General features: G+C 36.3%; 1 protein-coding gene and 1 long non-coding RNA gene across 3 annotated transcripts in view; one reads left to right on the forward strand and one right to left on the reverse strand.

The window, feature by feature from the left end:
- The first annotated feature begins 84 nt into the window (after positions 1–84).
- On the forward strand, positions 85–738 carry LOC116734039 (uncharacterized). 2 transcript variants are annotated; one of them, XR_004342158.1, is made up of 3 exons: positions 85–213; positions 424–603; positions 694–738. It is a non-coding gene; the product is annotated as an uncharacterized LOC116734039 (long non-coding RNA). The 2 variants fall into 2 exon arrangements; XR_004342157.1 differs by having other exon boundaries at positions 424–573.
- A 357-nt stretch (positions 739–1,095) lies between these two features.
- The window catches only part of adgrf6 (adhesion G protein-coupled receptor F6), a 102,453-nt gene continuing 85,661 nt past the window's right edge, over positions 1,096–17,887 (reverse strand). The window contains exons 49-75 of the mRNA XM_032586107.1: positions 16,991–17,032; positions 16,733–16,873; positions 16,440–16,610; positions 15,384–15,425; positions 15,126–15,266; positions 14,833–15,003; positions 13,777–13,818; positions 13,520–13,660; positions 13,227–13,397; positions 12,171–12,212; positions 11,913–12,053; positions 11,620–11,790; positions 10,564–10,605; positions 10,307–10,447; positions 10,014–10,184; positions 8,958–8,999; positions 8,700–8,840; positions 8,407–8,577; positions 6,518–6,559; positions 6,261–6,401; positions 5,968–6,138; positions 3,083–3,127; positions 2,823–2,972; positions 2,572–2,736; positions 2,455–2,490; positions 1,160–1,854; positions 1,096–1,101 (exon numbers count right to left, since the gene is read on the reverse strand). Coding sequence (XP_032441998.1) covers positions 1,096–1,101; positions 1,160–1,854; positions 2,455–2,490; positions 2,572–2,736; positions 2,823–2,972; positions 3,083–3,127; positions 5,968–6,138; positions 6,261–6,401; positions 6,518–6,559; positions 8,407–8,577; positions 8,700–8,840; positions 8,958–8,999; positions 10,014–10,184; positions 10,307–10,447; positions 10,564–10,605; positions 11,620–11,790; positions 11,913–12,053; positions 12,171–12,212; positions 13,227–13,397; positions 13,520–13,660; positions 13,777–13,818; positions 14,833–15,003; positions 15,126–15,266; positions 15,384–15,425; positions 16,440–16,610; positions 16,733–16,873; positions 16,991–17,032 — 3,575 coding nt within the window. The remainder of the gene's footprint in view (positions 1,102–1,159; positions 1,855–2,454; positions 2,491–2,571; positions 2,737–2,822; positions 2,973–3,082; positions 3,128–5,967; positions 6,139–6,260; positions 6,402–6,517; positions 6,560–8,406; positions 8,578–8,699; positions 8,841–8,957; positions 9,000–10,013; positions 10,185–10,306; positions 10,448–10,563; positions 10,606–11,619; positions 11,791–11,912; positions 12,054–12,170; positions 12,213–13,226; positions 13,398–13,519; positions 13,661–13,776; positions 13,819–14,832; positions 15,004–15,125; positions 15,267–15,383; positions 15,426–16,439; positions 16,611–16,732; positions 16,874–16,990; positions 17,033–17,887) is intronic.

Below are 17,887 nucleotides of genomic sequence, written 5' to 3' on the forward strand. Positions count from 1 at the left end.
CAGGTGTTGTAGTATTCATGACTGTTGTTCCAGGTGTTGTAGTATTCATGACTGTAGTTCCAGGTGTTGTAGTATTCATGACTGTTGTTCCAGGTGTTGTAGTATTCATGACTGTTGTTCCAGGTGTTGTAGTATTCATGACTGTTGTTCCAGGTGTTGTAGTATTCATGACTGTTGTTCCAGGTGTTGTAGTATTCATGACTGTTGTTCCAGGTGCTGTAGTATCTACCACTGTCGTTCCGGGTGTTGTAGTATTCATGACTGTTGTTACAGGTATTGTAGTATCTACCACTGTAGTTCCAGCTGTTGTAGTATTCATGACTGTTGTTCCAGGTGTTGTAGTATTCATGACTGTTGTTCCAGGTGTTGTTATATTCAAGACTGTTGTTCCAGGTGTTGTAGTATTCATGACTGTTGTTCCAGGTGTTGTAGTATTCATGACTGTAGTTCCAGGTGTTGTAGTATTCATGACTGTTGTTCCAGGTGTTGTAGTATTCATGACTGTTGTTCCAGGTGTTGTAGTATTCATGACTGTTGTTCCAGGTGTTGTAGTATTCATGACTGTTGTTCCAGGTGCTGTAGTATCTACCACTGTCGTTCCGGGTGTTGTAGTATTCATGACTGTTGTTACAGGTATTGTAGTATCTACCACTGTAGTTCCAGCTGTTGTAGTATTCATGACTGTTGTTCCAGGTGTTGTAGTATTCATGACTGTTGTTCCAGGTGTTGTTATATTCAAGACTGTTGTTCCAGGTGTTGTAGTATTCATGACTGTTGTTCCAGGTGTTGTAGTATTCATGACTGTAGTTCCAGGTGTTGTAGTATTCATGACTGTTGTTCCAGGTGTTGTAGTATTCATGACTGTTGTTCCAGGTGTTGTAGTATTCATGACTGTTGTTCCAGGTGCTGTAGTATCTACCACTGTTGTTCCAGGTGTTGTAGTATTCATGACTGTTGTTCCAGGTGTTGTAGTATCTACCACTGTAGTTCCAGGTGTTGTAGTATTCATGACTGTAGTTCCAGGTGTTGTAGTATTCATGACTGTTGTTCCAGGTGTTGTAGTATTCATGACTGTTGTTCCAGGTGTTGTAGTATCTAACACTGTAGTTCCAGGTGTTGTAGTATTCATGACTGTTGTTCCAGGTGTTGTAGTATCTACCACTGTTGTTCCAGGTGTTGTAGTATCTACCACTGTAGTTCCAGGTGTTGTAGTATTCATGACTGTTGTTCCAGGTGTTGTAGTATTCATGACTGTTGTTCCGGGTGTTGTAGTATCTACCACTGTTGTTCCAGGTGTTGTAGTATCTACCACTGTAGTTCCAGGTGTTGTAGTATTCATGACTGTAGTTCCAGGTGTTGTAGTATTCATGACTGTTGTTCCAGGTGTTGTAGTATCTACCACTGTAGTTCCAGGTGTTGTAGTATTCATGACTGTTGTTCCAGGTGTTGTAGTATTCATGACTGTTGTTCCGGGTGTTGTAGTATCTACCACTGTAGTTCCAGCTGTTGTAGTATTCATGACTGTTGGTCCAGGTATTGTAGTATCTACCACTGTAGTTCCAGGTGTTGTAGTATTCATGACTGTTGTTCCAGGTGTTGTTATATTCATGACTGTTGTTCCAGGTGTTGTAGTATCTACCACTGTAGTTCCAGCTGTTGTAGTATTCATGACTGTAGGTCCAGGTGTTGTAGTATTCATGACTGTTGTTCCAGGTGTTGTAGTATTCATGACTGTTGTTCCGGGTGTTGTTATATTCAAGACTGTTGTTCCAGGTGTTGTAGTATTCATGACTGTTGTTCCGGGTGTTGTTATATTCATGACTGTTGTTCCAGGTGTGGTAGTATTCATCATCTCTGCATTTGGCACAAATAATAATGGATTAAAAACTTAACTTATTTGCTAATAACAAACCGAAGGATTTCAGTTCAGAATCCCACTGGCAATAAATGCACCTTTGCAAACAATTTCAAACTTTTAAAGATATTTTGGAGTCAATTTTATTGCTACAAAACAGATATATTAGATTTATTGGTCAACCTGATGGCTTTGCTAAATAAGCATGAAGCAACAATAACTTAGAATCCTAAGACTGCACAACTATCATTGTTTATAATAATAGTAATTATTATTATTATTATTGCTATTATTGCTATTATTACTAATAATTATTATATGATTGTAATAATTATTATTATAGCATTATTATTAAGCAAATAATTATTATTCCTAGTATGAATAAAAATGTTAGCAAACTGTATATAACTGCATATTTAAATATCTGTCAAAAATATTTTCTTGTTGGAGCATTTACACAACAAAGAATACATCAGTGCTATGTTAAATTAAATTAGTTAAAATAGACAATATTCAATTAAGTTTTCAATTAGCTCTAATACAGGTTGGAAAACCTGTATGTTGCAGTATAGCAGAAGGAAGAGTATAGTATTTCTCACCTGTTGTTGGTGATTGTGTCGGGCAGGAATCAAGATCTGTTGAAAAAGACCAAATAATTTAATAATTAATGATCAAATAATTAAATAACCAAGTAAAATAAAACTTGTCACTCCCACCTGACAGTGGCTGGCAATAAGTATTATTTGGAAGAAGTGCATTGATGCATCCACAGGTACTGCCTTGAACATTGTTGCATTGGCCATAAGTGGAGCACATGTCACAAGGCCAGCCATACTGAGCCTCACATCTGCACTGGTAGCTGGTATTATAGGGGGAGCACACTGAAAACGAGACAGGCTGTTTATTTTAAGTTATTAATAAAACATTCAATATAATGTGTCTATATTGTTAAAGTTACAGTTATTACCTGTAGAGATGTTAATAACAGAGATCAGTAGATGGCTACTGAAGCCGATAGGGGAGGTGATGTTTCTCAGCTCTTCTACAGCTCTAACGTCTGTGGTTTTCAGCTCAAAGGAAAGCAGGTATTGACGGATCTCTGGTGAGGTTGTGTCAGCTGAAAATAATGATAATGTACAGAATTTACACTGCAATAAATGCAGGGCATATTTATCAAACTCACATGGTCCTGTGGGTTAACCTCACACAATACAATTTAAGACTTACTTGTTGGTATCACCGTCGTTGATGTTCGAGGGCATGCTGTAAAGTCTGAAAAAATAAAAAGAGACAGAAATCAACATGTTATCTAAAGTTAAAGTTATCCTGAGTATGTTATGAGTTATTTTTTGTACAGTGGCAAAGTAACATCTAGATTTACATCTATGCACTATTGTGCTCACATTCCACAACTGCAGAATGCAGTTGAATTGGATTTTAAAATATTTCAGATATATTTCCAAACTCAAAAAGTTCTTTATAGGATTGCAAAAATAGCAAAAAGGAGGTAAAATATATATTTCCTTCTGTTTCTTTTTTTTCCTAATCAGGTACACTTTAATCTCTTTGAGTACAGATAGTCCTCTCTAGGATGATCTCATATCCAAGCCTAAAGCAAATAGCTGTCATACATTTTTCACAACAGCAGATGGCAGTGTTTTTACTGTTATTGTGTGGTAGTAAACCAGCTGAAAACAAAACCATGAATGCTTAGAAACTGCTTCAAAGATACTCAACTTTGTCAAAAACATTTATCATCAACATACTGTATAATCATCAGTTTTTCATTTATAAGTTTGAAACCAAACCAATATGTTTTTAAAGAAGGAAATGAGAACGGATCAATATCCAACCATTTGTTTTTGAGAAAGAACAAGCTTGAAGTTAGAAGTGTTCAAATCAGATTTGTCTTACAGTGACATTCAATTAATTTCCATTTTTGTTATGATGCATCAGTTTGAAGTTTTTCAGATCCCATTGTTGAAAGTTCTGAAGGGGTTCTGAACTGGACTTGGCCGTTTTTGTTACAAACTGTATTGACAATGGGAGTCAGCGTCACAGATAAAGAAAACATCGACTCTGCAGTGTCTGACAACATTACAGGGGACATACACTCCAGGCTCCCAAAAAGTTTTGAGTTTGAAAGGCCTCTTCAAAGTTGCATTGTCAGCCTGGACAAGACTTGTGTTTGAGATGTCAAGAAATCCTGCTGCTCACCACTCCTGGGGAAGCTTACAGTAGGGCGTCGTAAATAATGCTCTGATGGATTGTCACAGCTTGGATGAAAGAGGAACAGTGTGGCTTTCTTCCTGGCCAGAAATATACCTCACCCTCAAATTGCTTACATGCTAGTCAATGGGTTCATGAGGACACCGGTGTCCTCATAGCAGTTAAGTTATGAGTTCTTATGTTGGGGATGCTCCTATGTGGTATTGGGGCTTAATTTTCAGGGCTATCACGTCCTGCAAAATAAAATTGTGTCTGGATTCTTGGCACATAGCCAACCATATTTCCAGTCCAGTGTTATACTATCTAGTGGAGGACTTTAAATTTTCTAACTTGTTTTGAGTTGTATTTTGGATGGAGAAAAGATGGTTAATGAAAGTGATGCTCAGATTTATCATGTACAAGAAAGAGCTCAACGGAAAAGCAAACTCATGATTTACCAGTTTATATTTCAAGCTTAACCTACGGTAATCAGGTATGGATTATGGCGGAAAGAACAACCTGGTTAAAAGCAGTAAAACAAGTGTCCTGCACAGTACAACTGAACTTTGAAATAAGCTAATGAGCTCTGTCATGAGGGGGGAGGCGTAGAAGTTAAGTCACTGCTTCCTCATCAGCAATGGGGAACTGAAAGGATTCAGGTATATGAACACGGTGCCACCTTGAAGAATTCCTTAGAGCAGGGATCTGCATTTCCAGTCTTTTAAAGTCAATGTCCTGCAACATCTAAATGCATCAATGCTTTAACAGACCTGAATCAAAGAAAGGCTTTCATGACCATGCCTTTGCAAAAACTTATTGATGTGGTTATTTATCCTTTTGATTCACGTGTGTTGGAGCAGACAAGCATTCTAAGGTCAAGGATAAAGACACTAGAACTGGAGTTACAGACACCTGCTTTAGAGGGTTTCAGGCCCATCTGACTGGAAGGGAACCCTGGGGCAGACCCAGAAATTGTTGGCGGCCTCGTCTAGTAATTCTCAAAAATATGCATCAGTGTATAACTGGGAAAAAGGAGGAATACGTTTTTCTAATGGACTGGTTAATCCTCATGACCCAATCTAGGTTAAGCAGAAAACAGTAGATGGATAAATGTATGGTAGTCTGGAACAACTTAATAGCACAAGTGCAACATGTGAATGTTCATGTGGATTGAAAAATAATGTGAAATAATGTGAAATCTAACAATTGGTTGTGTTTAGTTAAGAAGTTTGTTTGCGTTAATGTAGTGTAAAAGGCTTAAAGAGAAGCGATTTCAACAGATGTGACTAACAAACTGGTTAGTCAGGAACAAGGCCATGGCAAGGCAAGATGAAGGTATTTCACACACCTCATTACCGGCAAACAGTGCTGTCATTATTGTTAATACTTCAGTGTGTTGTAAAAGTCTTCCAGTGATTCTGAAAGAGGAATTTATACATTCTTGAACAGATGCCAGGGCAATTGAAGAGATGTTCACGTGACTTCACTTCAAGCACTTATGATCAGTGTGTGCTTGTAGATCAGCACAGTAACAATGTTCCAAACTTAAGAAGAGCGAAATGACAGAGAGGTAAAGTAAAGCAAGCTAATCTCAAAACTGTTTTTAAAAAGTAATTGAAAATTTACAAGGAAAAAATAAAAAATTCAAAGAAATTTTTAGGGACTGACATACAGAAAATGTTAATCGGATTTAGTAAATATCATAAACCCTAAAAGCAGATTGAATAAATAATGATGAGGTCTTGATTTAAAAGATCATATTGATGGAAATAATTACACAGGTAATGGCATAATCTCACTGTGTTGGGAATCGAGATATAAACTTGCCATGTATAGAAAGAAATGTCTATACATATACACACACATTGAAGATTAAAACAAAAAAACATTAGAGAAGGACTCACTGTATTGATCCTCAGCCTGGCAGTACTGTCCACCAGTAGGAATGCCACTGATGCATCCACATGTGTCACCAGTGATGTTGTCACATGATCCATATGTTACACACTGGTCACATGGAAAACGATACTGATCTTCACATCTGCACTGGTAATCACCACTGATTGGAGAGCAGACTGCAGACAAAACAAAGGAAATATTTCATCAGTTTCACAAGATGCAGCAATTTGTTTTATTGAAATTGGTTCAAATGTCTCTGTTAAAGCCCCAGAATCCACTGAAAACTGTTTAGCCCTACCTGTAGTAATGTTAACATCAGAGATTCGTAAGTTCCTGTTCATGCTGATGGTGTTGTTGATGTTCCTCAGCCTTTCTACAACTGTAACATCTGTGGAGTTCAGCTCAATGGAAAGCAGGTACTGATGGAAGACTGGTGGACCTGTAGAGGCACAAATGAAAGAAGAAATGAAGAACAAAAAGATGATTACCAACGTAACCCTTTCAATTATGTACTGTTGAGTGACTGATCAACATGAACCATGCTTTCAGTCTTACTTGTTGGTTGTGGAGTTGTTGTGATTGGACATGCAGTAAAGTCTGTAAAGATGAAGACAGAAAAGGAGTAAGTGCTTGACACAAATCCATTCTCTGACATTCCTGAGGAAAATGGTTTTGCTCTCACTCTCAGTTAGCTCCAGTAGAACAAGGCCTCTAATCAATAACCTGAGTTTCAACGTTCCAAGTTATAAATATTTATTGAAAAGCATTCATTGTCAGAATTCCATCTAAAAAGTCTCACTTAGCTGATCTAACTCATTTTCAAAATCCAATATGGCTGCCACACATAAACTGCTTTTGGCATCAGTTATTGTTTGTATGCCTTTAAATCAGCCAAAACATAAACATATCTGTGAAATGTTAAAAAAGCAAAACTGAGAGAAAAAAATTGCAATTAGCTCAAATTGCTACATCTTGTTAGCCTTGTTTAACATAGTTAGCAAAGCCTGTTGGTTTTTCCATCTGGCTTTTAAGCTAAGTGATACATTAGTTGAAGCCTATGCTTTTATCCTACAGGTATTTGTATTATTCAATTTTATTGTAATACTTTAATAGTAGGTAGCGCTATTTTTAAATGTATATGCTTATCTAATGGTGAAATATAAGAGGTATTGATGCAGAAATGTATTTTGATTGGACATTAAAGTCGTGCAAATTGACGTTTAGAAGAATTATAAAACAAAATAATGAAATAATGATAAAGTATGGTAAAGAGGAAAAATTTCAATTAAATAAGTGACTTTTAATAAAAAATCATTTGCTTCAGGTAAAAAGAAGCACCATTTGTTCCTCTGTCCGTTAATAAGTAAGAGACAATACTGGACAGGAAGCCAGTCTATGACAGAAAACAACCATAAACACACAAGGTTGAAAGAGAACAACAGTCATTCCTCTCCACATTTGTGAAAAGTCTTGAAATGATCTAAATATGTTTGTTTTGTGCAAGTCTGACCTGTTGTTTCTTGATTCATGGACATTAACCCATCAATAACCTGAGTTTCAACGTTCCAAGTTATAAATATTTATTGAAAAGCATTCATTGTCAGAATTCCATCTAAAAAGTCTCACTTAGCTGATCTAACTCATTTTCAAAATCCAATATGGCTGCCATACATAATAACTGCAAAAATTGCAGCTATGTGTTTTGGCACATGTTATTATTTGTATGCCATTAAATAAGTCAAAGACATACACATAACTGTGCTAAATTAATGTACAATCAGAAATAAACAATGTTATCAGCTTAAATTGCTTCTTCTGGTTAGTTGGTCACTATAGTTAGTACAACCTGCTAGTTTTCCATCTGGCTTTAAGGCTAGCTGTTTAATTAGTGTAGTTGAAACCTGTCCTTTAATCCTACAAGTATTTGTATTATCCAATAATATTGCAACACTTTAATAGCAGGTGGTGTTTTTAATAGATGTATAAACTTATCTAACCGTCAATATCAGATACTGATGCAGAAATTTAGTTTGATTTGGCATTAAGTTCCTGTTACCTAAAGAACTAAAAGTACTCATTTGCTATGAAACAATGAAATGATGATAAAGAATGGTATTAAGGAAGAATTCAAATGCATTAAAGAAGCTAAAGTTTCAATGAGTTTGATGGAACTAGACAGCAAACCAGTCTATGAGTGGGTAAACCATCAGACACAGACCAAGCTTCAAGGAAAAATGCTGACAACAGTCAGGATACAAAGAACTTTATTTCTTCAAATATTTAAAGATTAGATTTTCCTCATTGGTGTTAAATGTGTAAAAATTATCTGTTTGTGCTTTGTTTCATGCAAGTCTGACCTGTTGATTCTTGATTCATGGACATTACATGATACAGAACAATTTACCCTAAAATGTCAACCCAACAAACTCTCCAGATAAACTCACTGTATTGATCCTCAGCCTGGCAGTACTGTCCACCAGCAGGAATGCCACTGATGCATCCACATGTGTCACCAGTGATGTTGTCACATGATCCATATGTTACACACTGGTCACATGGAAAACGATACTGATCCTCACATATGCACTGGTAATCACCACTGATTGGAGAGCAGACTGCCGACAAAACAAAGGAAATATTTCATCAGTTTCACAAGATGCAGCAATTTGTTTTATTGAATTTGGTTCAAATGTCTCTGTTAAAACCTAAGAATCCACTGAAAACTGTTTTGCTCTACCTGTAGTAATGTTAACATCAGAGATTCGTAGGTTCCTGTCCATGCTGATGGTGTTGTTGATGTTCCTCAGCTTTTCTACAACTGTAACATCTGTGGAGTTCAGCTCAATGGAAAGCAGGTACTGATGGAAGACTGGTGGACCTGTAGAGGCACAAATGAAAGAAGAAATGAAGAACAAAAAGGATGATTACCAACGTAACCCTTTCAACTATGTACTGTTGAGTGACTGATCAACATGAACCATGCTTTCAGTCTTACTTGTTGGTTGTGGAGTTGTTGTGATTGGACATGCAGTAAAGTCTGTAAAGATGAAGACAGAAAAGGAGTAAGTGCTTGACACAAATCCATTCTCTGACATTCCTGAGGAAAATGGTTTTGCTCTCACTCTCAGTTAGCTCCAGTAGAACAAGGCCTCCCATCAATAACCTGAGTTTCAACGTTCCAAGTTATAAATATTTATTGAAAAGCATTCATTGTCAGAATTCCATCTAAAAAGTCTCACTTAGCTGATCTAACTCTATTTCAAAATCCAATATGGCTGCCACACATAATGACTGCAAAAATTGCAGCTATGTGTTTTGGCACATGGTATTATGTGTATGCCATTAAATAAGTCAAAGACATACACATAACTGTGTTAATTTAATGTACAATCAGAAATAAACAATGCTATTAGCTTAAATTGCTTCTTCTGGTTAGTTGGTCACTATAGTTAGTACAACCTGCTAGTTTTCCATCTGGCTTTAAGGCTAGCTGTTTAATTAGTTGAAGCCTATCCTTTAATCCTACAAGTATTTGTATTATCCAATAATATTGCAACACTTTAATAGCAGGTGGTGTTGTTAATAGATGTATAAACTTATCTAACCGTCAATATCAGATACAGATGCAGAAATTTAGTTTGATTTGGCATTAAGTTCCTGTTACCTAAGGAACTAAAAGTGCTCATTTGCTATGAAATAATGAAATGATGATAAAGAATGGTATTAAGGAAGAATTCAAATGCATTAAAGAAGCTAAAGTTTCAATAAGTTTGATGGAACTAGACAGCAAACCAGTCTATGAGTGGGTAAACCATCAGACACAGACCAAGCTTCAAGGAAAAATGCTGACAACAGTCAGGATCCAAGAACTTTATTTCTTCAAATATTTAAAGATTAGATTTTCCTCATTGGTGTTAAATGTGTAAAAATTATCTGTTTGTGCTTTGTTTCATGCAAGTCTGACCAGTTGTTTCTTGATTCATGGACATTACATGATACAGAAAGATTTACCCTAAAATGTCAACCCAACAAACTCTCCAGATAAACTCACTGTATTGATCCTCAGCCTGGCAGTACTGTCCACCAGCAGGAATGCCACTGATGCATCCACATGTGTCACCAGTGATGTTGTCACATGATCCATATGTTACACACTGGTCACATGGAAAACGATACTGATCCTCACATCTGCACTGGTAATCACCACTGATTGGAGAGCAGACTGCAGACAAAACAAAGGAAATATTTCATCAGTTTCACAAGATGCAGCAATTTGTTTTATTGAAATTGGTTCAAATGTCTCTGTTAAAACCTCAGAATCCACTGAAAACTGTTTAGCTCTACCTGTAGTAATGTTAACATCAGAGATTCGTAAGTTCCTGTTCATGCTGATGGTGTTGTTGATGTTCCTCAGCTTTTCTACAACTGTAACATCTGTGGAGTTCAGCTCAATGGAAAGCAGGTACTGATGGAAGACTGGAGGACCTGAAGAGGCACAAATGAAAGAAGAAATGAAGAACAAAAAGATGATTACCAACGTAACCCTTTCAACTATGTACTGTTGAGTGACTGATCAACATGAACCATGCTTTCAGTCTTACTTGTTGGTTGTGGAGTTGTGGTGATTGGACATGCAGTAAAATCTGTAAAGATGAAGACAGAAAAAGAGTAAGTGCTTGACACAAATCCATTCTCTGACATTCCTGAGGAAAATGGTTTTGCTCTCACTCTCAGTTAGCTCCAGTAGAACAAGGCCTCCCATCAATAACCTGAGTTTCAACGTTCCAAGTTATAAATATTTATTGAAAAGCATTCATTGTCAGAATTCCATCTAAAAAGTCTCACTTAGCTGATCTAACTCTATTTCAAAATCCAATATGGCTGCCATACGTAATAACTGCAAAAATTGCAGCTATGTGTATTGGCACATGTTATTATTTGTATGCCATTAAATAAGTCAAAGACATACATATAACTGTGCTAAATTAATGTACAATCAGAAATAAACAATGCTATTAGCTTAAATTGCTTCTTCTGGTTATTTGGTCACTATAGTTAGTACAACCTGCTACTTTTCCATCTAGATTTAAGGCTAGCTGTTTAATTAGTTGAAGCCTATCCTTTTATCCTACAAGTATTTGTATTATCCAATAATATTGCAACACTTTAATAGCAGGTGGTGTTGTTAATAGATGTATAAACTTATCTAACCGTCAATATCAGATACTGATGCAGAAATTTAGTTTGATTTGGCATTAAGTTCCTGTTACCTAAGGAACTAAAAGTACTCATTTGCTATGAAACAATGAAATGATGATAAAGAATGGTATTAAGGAAGAATTTAAATGCATTAAAGAAGCTAAAGTTTCAATAAGTTTGATGGAACTAGACAGTAAACCAGTCTATGAGTGGGTAAACCATCAGACACAGACCAAGCTTCAAGGAAAAATGCTGACAACAGTCAGGATCCAAGAACTTTATTTCTTCAAATATTTAAAGATTAGATTTTCCTCATTGGTGTTAAATGTGTAAAAATTATCTGTTTGTGCTTTGTTTCATGCAAGTCTGACCAGTTGTTTCTTGATTCATGGACATTACATGATACAGAAAGATTTACCCTAAAATGTCAACCCAACAAACTCTCCAGATAAACTCACTGTATTGATCCTCAGCCTGGCAGTACTGTCCACCAGCAGGAATGCCACTGATGCATCCACATGTGTCACCAGTGATGTTGTCACATGATCCATATGTTACACACTGGTCACATGGAAAACGATACTGATCCTCACATCTGCACTGGTAATCACCACTGATTGGAGAGCAGACTGCAGACAAAACAAAGGAAATATTTCATCAGTTTCACAAGATGCAGCAATTTGTTTTATTGAAATTGGTTCAAATGTCTCTGTTAAAACCTCAGAATCCACTGAAAACTGTTTAGCTCTACCTGTAGTAATGTTAACATCAGAGATTCGTAAGTTCCTGTTCATGCTGATGGTGTTGTTGATGTTCCTCAGCTTTTCTACAACTGTAACATCTGTGGAGTTCAGCTCAATGGAAAGCAGGTACTGATGGAAGACTGGTGGACCTGTAGAGGCACAAATGAAAGAAGAAATGAAGAACCAAAAGGATGATTACCAACGTAACCCTTTCAACTATGTACTGTTGAGTGACTGATCAACATGAACCATGCTTTCAGTCTTACTTGTTGGTTGTGGAGTTGTTGTGATTGGACATGCAGTAAAGTCTGTAAAGATGAAGACAGAAAAAGAGTAAGTGCTTGACACAAATCCATTCTCTGACATTCCTGAGGAAAATGGTTTTGCTCTCACTCTCAGTTAGCTCCAGTAGAACAAGGCCTCCCATCAATAACCTGAGTTTCAACGTTCCAAGTTATAAATATTTATTGAAAAGCATTCATTGTCAGAATTCCATCTAAAAAGTCTCACTTAGCTGATCTAACTCTATTTCAAAATCCAATATGGCTGCCACACATAATGACTGCAAAAATTGCAGCTATGTGTTTTGGCACATGGTATTATGTGTATGCCATTAAATAAGTCAAAGACATACACATAACTGTGTTAATTTAATGTACAATCAGAAATAAACAATGCTATTAGCTTAAATTGCTTCTTCTGGTTAGTTGGTCACTATAGTTAGTACAACCTGCTAGTTTTCCATCTCGCTTTAAGGCTAGCTGTTTAATTAGTTGAAGCCTATCCTTTAATCCTACAAGTATTTGTATTATCCAATAATATTGCAACACTTTAATAGCAGGTGGTGTTGTTAATAGATGTATAAACTTATCTAACCGTCAATATCAGATACAGATGCAGAAATTTAGTTTGATTTGGCATTAAGTTCCTGTTACCTAAGGAACTAAAAGTGCTCATTTGCTATGAAATAATGAAATGATGATAAAGAATGGTATTAAGGAAGAATTCAAATGCATTAAAGAAGCTAAAGTTTCAATAAGTTTGATGGAACTAGACAGCAAACCAGTCTATGAGTGGGTAAACCATCAGACACAGACCAAGCTTCAAGGAAAAATGCTGACAACAGTCAGGATCCAAGAACTTTATTTCTTCAAATATTTAAAGATTAGATTTTCCTCATTGGTGTTAAATGTGTAAAAATTATCTGTTTGTGCTTTGTTTCATGCAAGTCTGACCAGTTGTTTCTTGATTCATGGACATTACATGATACAGAAAGATTTACCCTAAAATGTCAACCCAACAAACTCTCCAGATAAACTCACTGTATTGATCCTCAGCCTGGCAGTACTGTCCACCAGCAGGAATGCCACTGATGCATCCACATGTGTCACCAGTGATGTTGTCACATGATCCATATGTTACACACTGGTCACATGGAAAACGATACTGATCCTCACATCTGCACTGGTAATCACCACTGATTGGAGAGCAGACTGCAGACAAAACAAAGGAAATATTTCATCAGTTTCACAAGATGCAGCAATTTGTTTTATTGAAATTGGTTCAAATGTCTCTGTTAAAACCTCAGAATCCACTGAAAACTGTTTAGCTCTACCTGTAGTAATGTTAACATCAGAGATTCGTAAGTTCCTGTTCATGCTGATGGTGTTGTTGATGTTCCTCAGCTTTTCTACAACTGTAACATCTGTGGAGTTCAGCTCAATGGAAAGCAGGTACTGATGGAAGACTGGAGGACCTGAAGAGGCACAAATGAAAGAAGAAATGAAGAACAAAAAGATGATTACCAACGTAACCCTTTCAACTATGTACTGTTGAGTGACTGATCAACATGAACCATGCTTTCAGTCTTACTTGTTGGTTGTGGAGTTGTGGTGATTGGACATGCAGTAAAATCTGTAAAGATGAAGACAGAAAAAGAGTAAGTGCTTGACACAAATCCATTCTCTGACATTCCTGAGGAAAATGGTTTTGCTCTCACTCTCAGTTAGCTCCAGTAGAACAAGGCCTCCCATCAATAACCTGAGTTTCAACGTTCCAAGTTATAAATATTTATTGAAAAGCATTCATTGTCAGAATTCCATCTAAAAAGTCTCACTTAGCTGATCTAACTCTATTTCAAAATCCAATATGGCTGCCATACGTAATAACTGCAAAAATTGCAGCTATGTGTATTGGCACATGTTATTATTTGTATGCCATTAAATAAGTCAAAGACATACATATAACTGTGCTAAATTAATGTACAATCAGAAATAAACAATGCTATTAGCTTAAATTGCTTCTTCTGGTTATTTGGTCACTATAGTTAGTACAACCTGCTAGTTTTCCATCTAGATTTAAGGCTAGCTGTTTAATTAGTTGAAGCCTATCCTTTAATCCTACAAGTATTTGTATTATCCAATAATATTGCAACACTTTAATAGCAGGTGGTGTTGTTAATAGATGTATAAACTTATCTAACCGTCAATATCAGATACTGATGCAGAAATTTAGTTTGATTTGGCATTAAGTTCCTGTTACCTAAAGAACTAAAAGTACTCATTTGCTATGAAATAATGAAATGATGATAAAGAATGGTATTAAGGAAGAATTCAAATGCATTAAAGAAGCTAAAGTTTCAATGAGTTTGATGGTACTAGACAGTAAACCAGTCTATGAGTGGGTAAACCATCAGACACAGACCAAGCTTCAAGGAAAAATGCTGACAACAGTCAGGATCCAAGAACTTTATTTCTTCAAATATTTAAAGATTAGATTTTCCTCACTGGTGTTATATGTGTAAAAATTATCTCGTCGTACTTTGTTTCATGCAAGTCTGACCAGTTGTTTCTTGATTCATGGACATTACATGATACAGAAAGATTTACCCTAAAATGTCAACCCAACAAACTCTCCAGATAAACTCACTGTATTGATCCTCAGCCTGGCAGTACTGTCCACCAGCAGGAATGCCACTGATGCATCCACATGTGTCACCAGTGATGTTGTCACATGATCCATATGTTACACACTGGTCACATGGAAAACGATACTGATCCTCACATCTGCACTGGTAATCACCACTGATTGGAGAGCAGACTGCCGACCAAACAAAGGAAATATTTCATCAGTTTCACAAGATGCAGCAATTTGTTTTATTGAAATTGGTTCAAATGTCTCTGTTAAAACCTCAGAATCCACTGAAAACTGTTTAGCCCTACCTGTAGTAATGTTAACATCAGAGATTCGTAAGTTCCTGTTCATGCTGATGGTGTTGTTGATGTTCCTCAGCTTTTCTACAACTGTAACATCTGTGGAGTTCAGCTCAATGGAAAGCAGGTACTGATGGAAGACTGGTGGACCTGTAGAGGCACAAATGAAAGAAGAAATGAAGAACCAAAAGGATGATTACCAACGTAACCCTTTCAACTATGTACTGTTGAGTGACTGGTCAACATGAACCATGCTTTCAGTCTTACTTGTTGGTTGTGGAGTTGTTGTGATTGGACATGCAGTAAAGTCTGTAAAGATGAAGACAGAAAAAGAGTAAGTGCTTGACACAAATCCATTCTCTGACATTCCTGAGGAAAATGGTTTTGCTCTCACTCTCAGTTAGCTCCAGTAGAACAAGGCCTCCCATCAATAACCTGAGTTTCAACGTTCCAAGTTATAAATATTTATTGAAAAGCATTCATTGTCAGAATTCCATCTAAAAAGTCTCACTTAGCTGATCTAACTCTATTTCAAAATCCAATATGGCTGCCATACGTAATAACTGCAAAAATTGCAGCTATGTGTTTTGGCACATGTTATTATTTGTATGCCATTAAATAAGTCAAAGACATACACATAACTGTGCTAAATTAATGTACAATCAGAAATAAACAATGCTATTAGCTTAAATTGCTTCTTCTGGTTATTTGGTCACTATAGTTAGTACAACCTGCTAGTTTTCAATCTAGATTTAAGGCTAGCTGTTTAATTAGTTGAAGCCTATCCTTTTATCCTACAAGTATTTGTATTATCCAATAATATTGCAACACTTTAATAGCAGGTGGTGTTGTTAATAGATGTATAAATTTATCTAACCGTCAATATCATATACTGATGCAGAAATTTAGTTTGATTTGGCATTAAGTTCCTGTTACCTAAAGAACTTAAAGTACTCATTTGCTATGAAATAATGAAATGATGATAAAGAATGGTATTAAGGAAGAATTCAAATGCATTAAAGAAGCTAAAGTTTCAATAAGTTTGATGGAACTAGACAGTAAACCAGTCTATGAGTGGGTAAACCATCAGACACAGACCAAGCTTCAAGGAAAAATGCTGACAACAGTCAGGATCCAAGAACTTTATTTCTTCAAATATTTAAAGATTAGATTTTCCTCATTGGTGTTAAATGTGTAAAAATTATCTCGTCGTACTTTGTTTCATGCAAGTCTGACCAGTTGTTTCTTGATTCATGGACATTACATGATACAGAAAGATTTACCCTAAAATGTCAACCCAACAAACTCTCCAGATAAACTCACTGTATTGATGCTCAGCCTGGCAGTACTGTCCACCAGCAGGAATGCCACTGATGCATCCACATGTGTCACCAGTGATGTTGTCACATGATCCATATGTTACACACTGGTCACATGGAAAGCGATACTGATCCTCACATCTGCAGTGGTAATCACCACTGATTGGAGAGCAGACTGCAGACAAAACAAAGGAAATATTTCATCAGTTTCACAAGATGCAGCAATTTGTTTTATTGAAATTGGTTCAAATGTCTCTGTTAAAGCCTCAGAATCCACTGAAAACTGTTTAGCCCTACCTGTAGTAATGTTAACATCAGAGATTCGTAAGTTCCTGTCCATGCTGATGGTGGTGTTGATGTTCCTCAGCTTTTCTACAACTGTAACATCTGTGGAGTTCAGCTCAATGGAAAGCAGGTACTGATGGAAGACTGGTGGACCTGTAGAGGCACAAATGAAAGAAGAAACAAAGAACAAAAAGGATGATTACCAACGTAACCCTTTCAACTATGTACTGTTGAGTGACTGATCAACATGAACCATGCTTTCAGTCTTACTTGTTGGTTGTGGAGTTGTTGTGATTGGACATGCAGTAAAGTCTGTAAAGATGAAGACAGAAAAGGAGTAAGTGCTTGACACAAATCCATTCTCTGACATTCCTGAGGAAAATGGTTTTGCTCTCACTCTCAGTTAGCTCCAGTAGAACAAGGCCTCCCATCAATAACCTGAGTTTCAACGTTCCAAGTTATAAATATTTATTGAAAAGCATTCATTGTCAGAATTCCATCTAAAAAGTCTCACTTAGCTGATCTAACTCTATTTCAAAATCCAATATGGCTGCCATACGTAATAACTGCAAAAATTGCAGCTATGTGTATTGGCACATGTTATTATTTGTATGCCATTAAATAAGTCAAAGACATACACATAACTGTGCTAAATTAATGTGCAATCAGAAATAAACAATGCTATTAGCTTAAATTGCTTCTTCTGGTTATTTGGTCACTATAGTTAGTACAACCTGCTACTTTTCCATCTAGATTTAAGGCTAGCTGTTTAATTAGTTGAAGCCTATCCTTTAATCCTACAAGTATTTGTATTATCCAATAATATTGCAACACTTTAATAGCAGGTGGTGTTGTTAATAGATGTATAAACTTATCTAACCGTCAATATCAGATACTGATGCAGAAATTTAGTTTGATTTGGCATTAAGTTCCTGTTACCTAAAGAACTAAAAGTGCTCATTTGCTATGAAACAATGAAATGATGATAAAGAATGGTATTAAGGAAGAATTTAAATGCATTAAAGAAGCTAAAGTTTCAATAAGTTTGATGGAACTAGACAGTAAACCAGTCTATGAGTGGGTAAACCATCAGACACAGACCAAGCTTCAAGGAAAAATGCTGACAACAGTCAGGATCCAAGAACTTTATTTCTTCAAATATTTAAA

The sequence above is a fragment of the Xiphophorus hellerii genome, chromosome 15 (assembly GCF_003331165.1).
Source record: "Xiphophorus hellerii strain 12219 chromosome 15, Xiphophorus_hellerii-4.1, whole genome shotgun sequence".
NCBI lineage: Eukaryota > Metazoa > Chordata > Actinopteri > Cyprinodontiformes > Poeciliidae > Xiphophorus > Xiphophorus hellerii.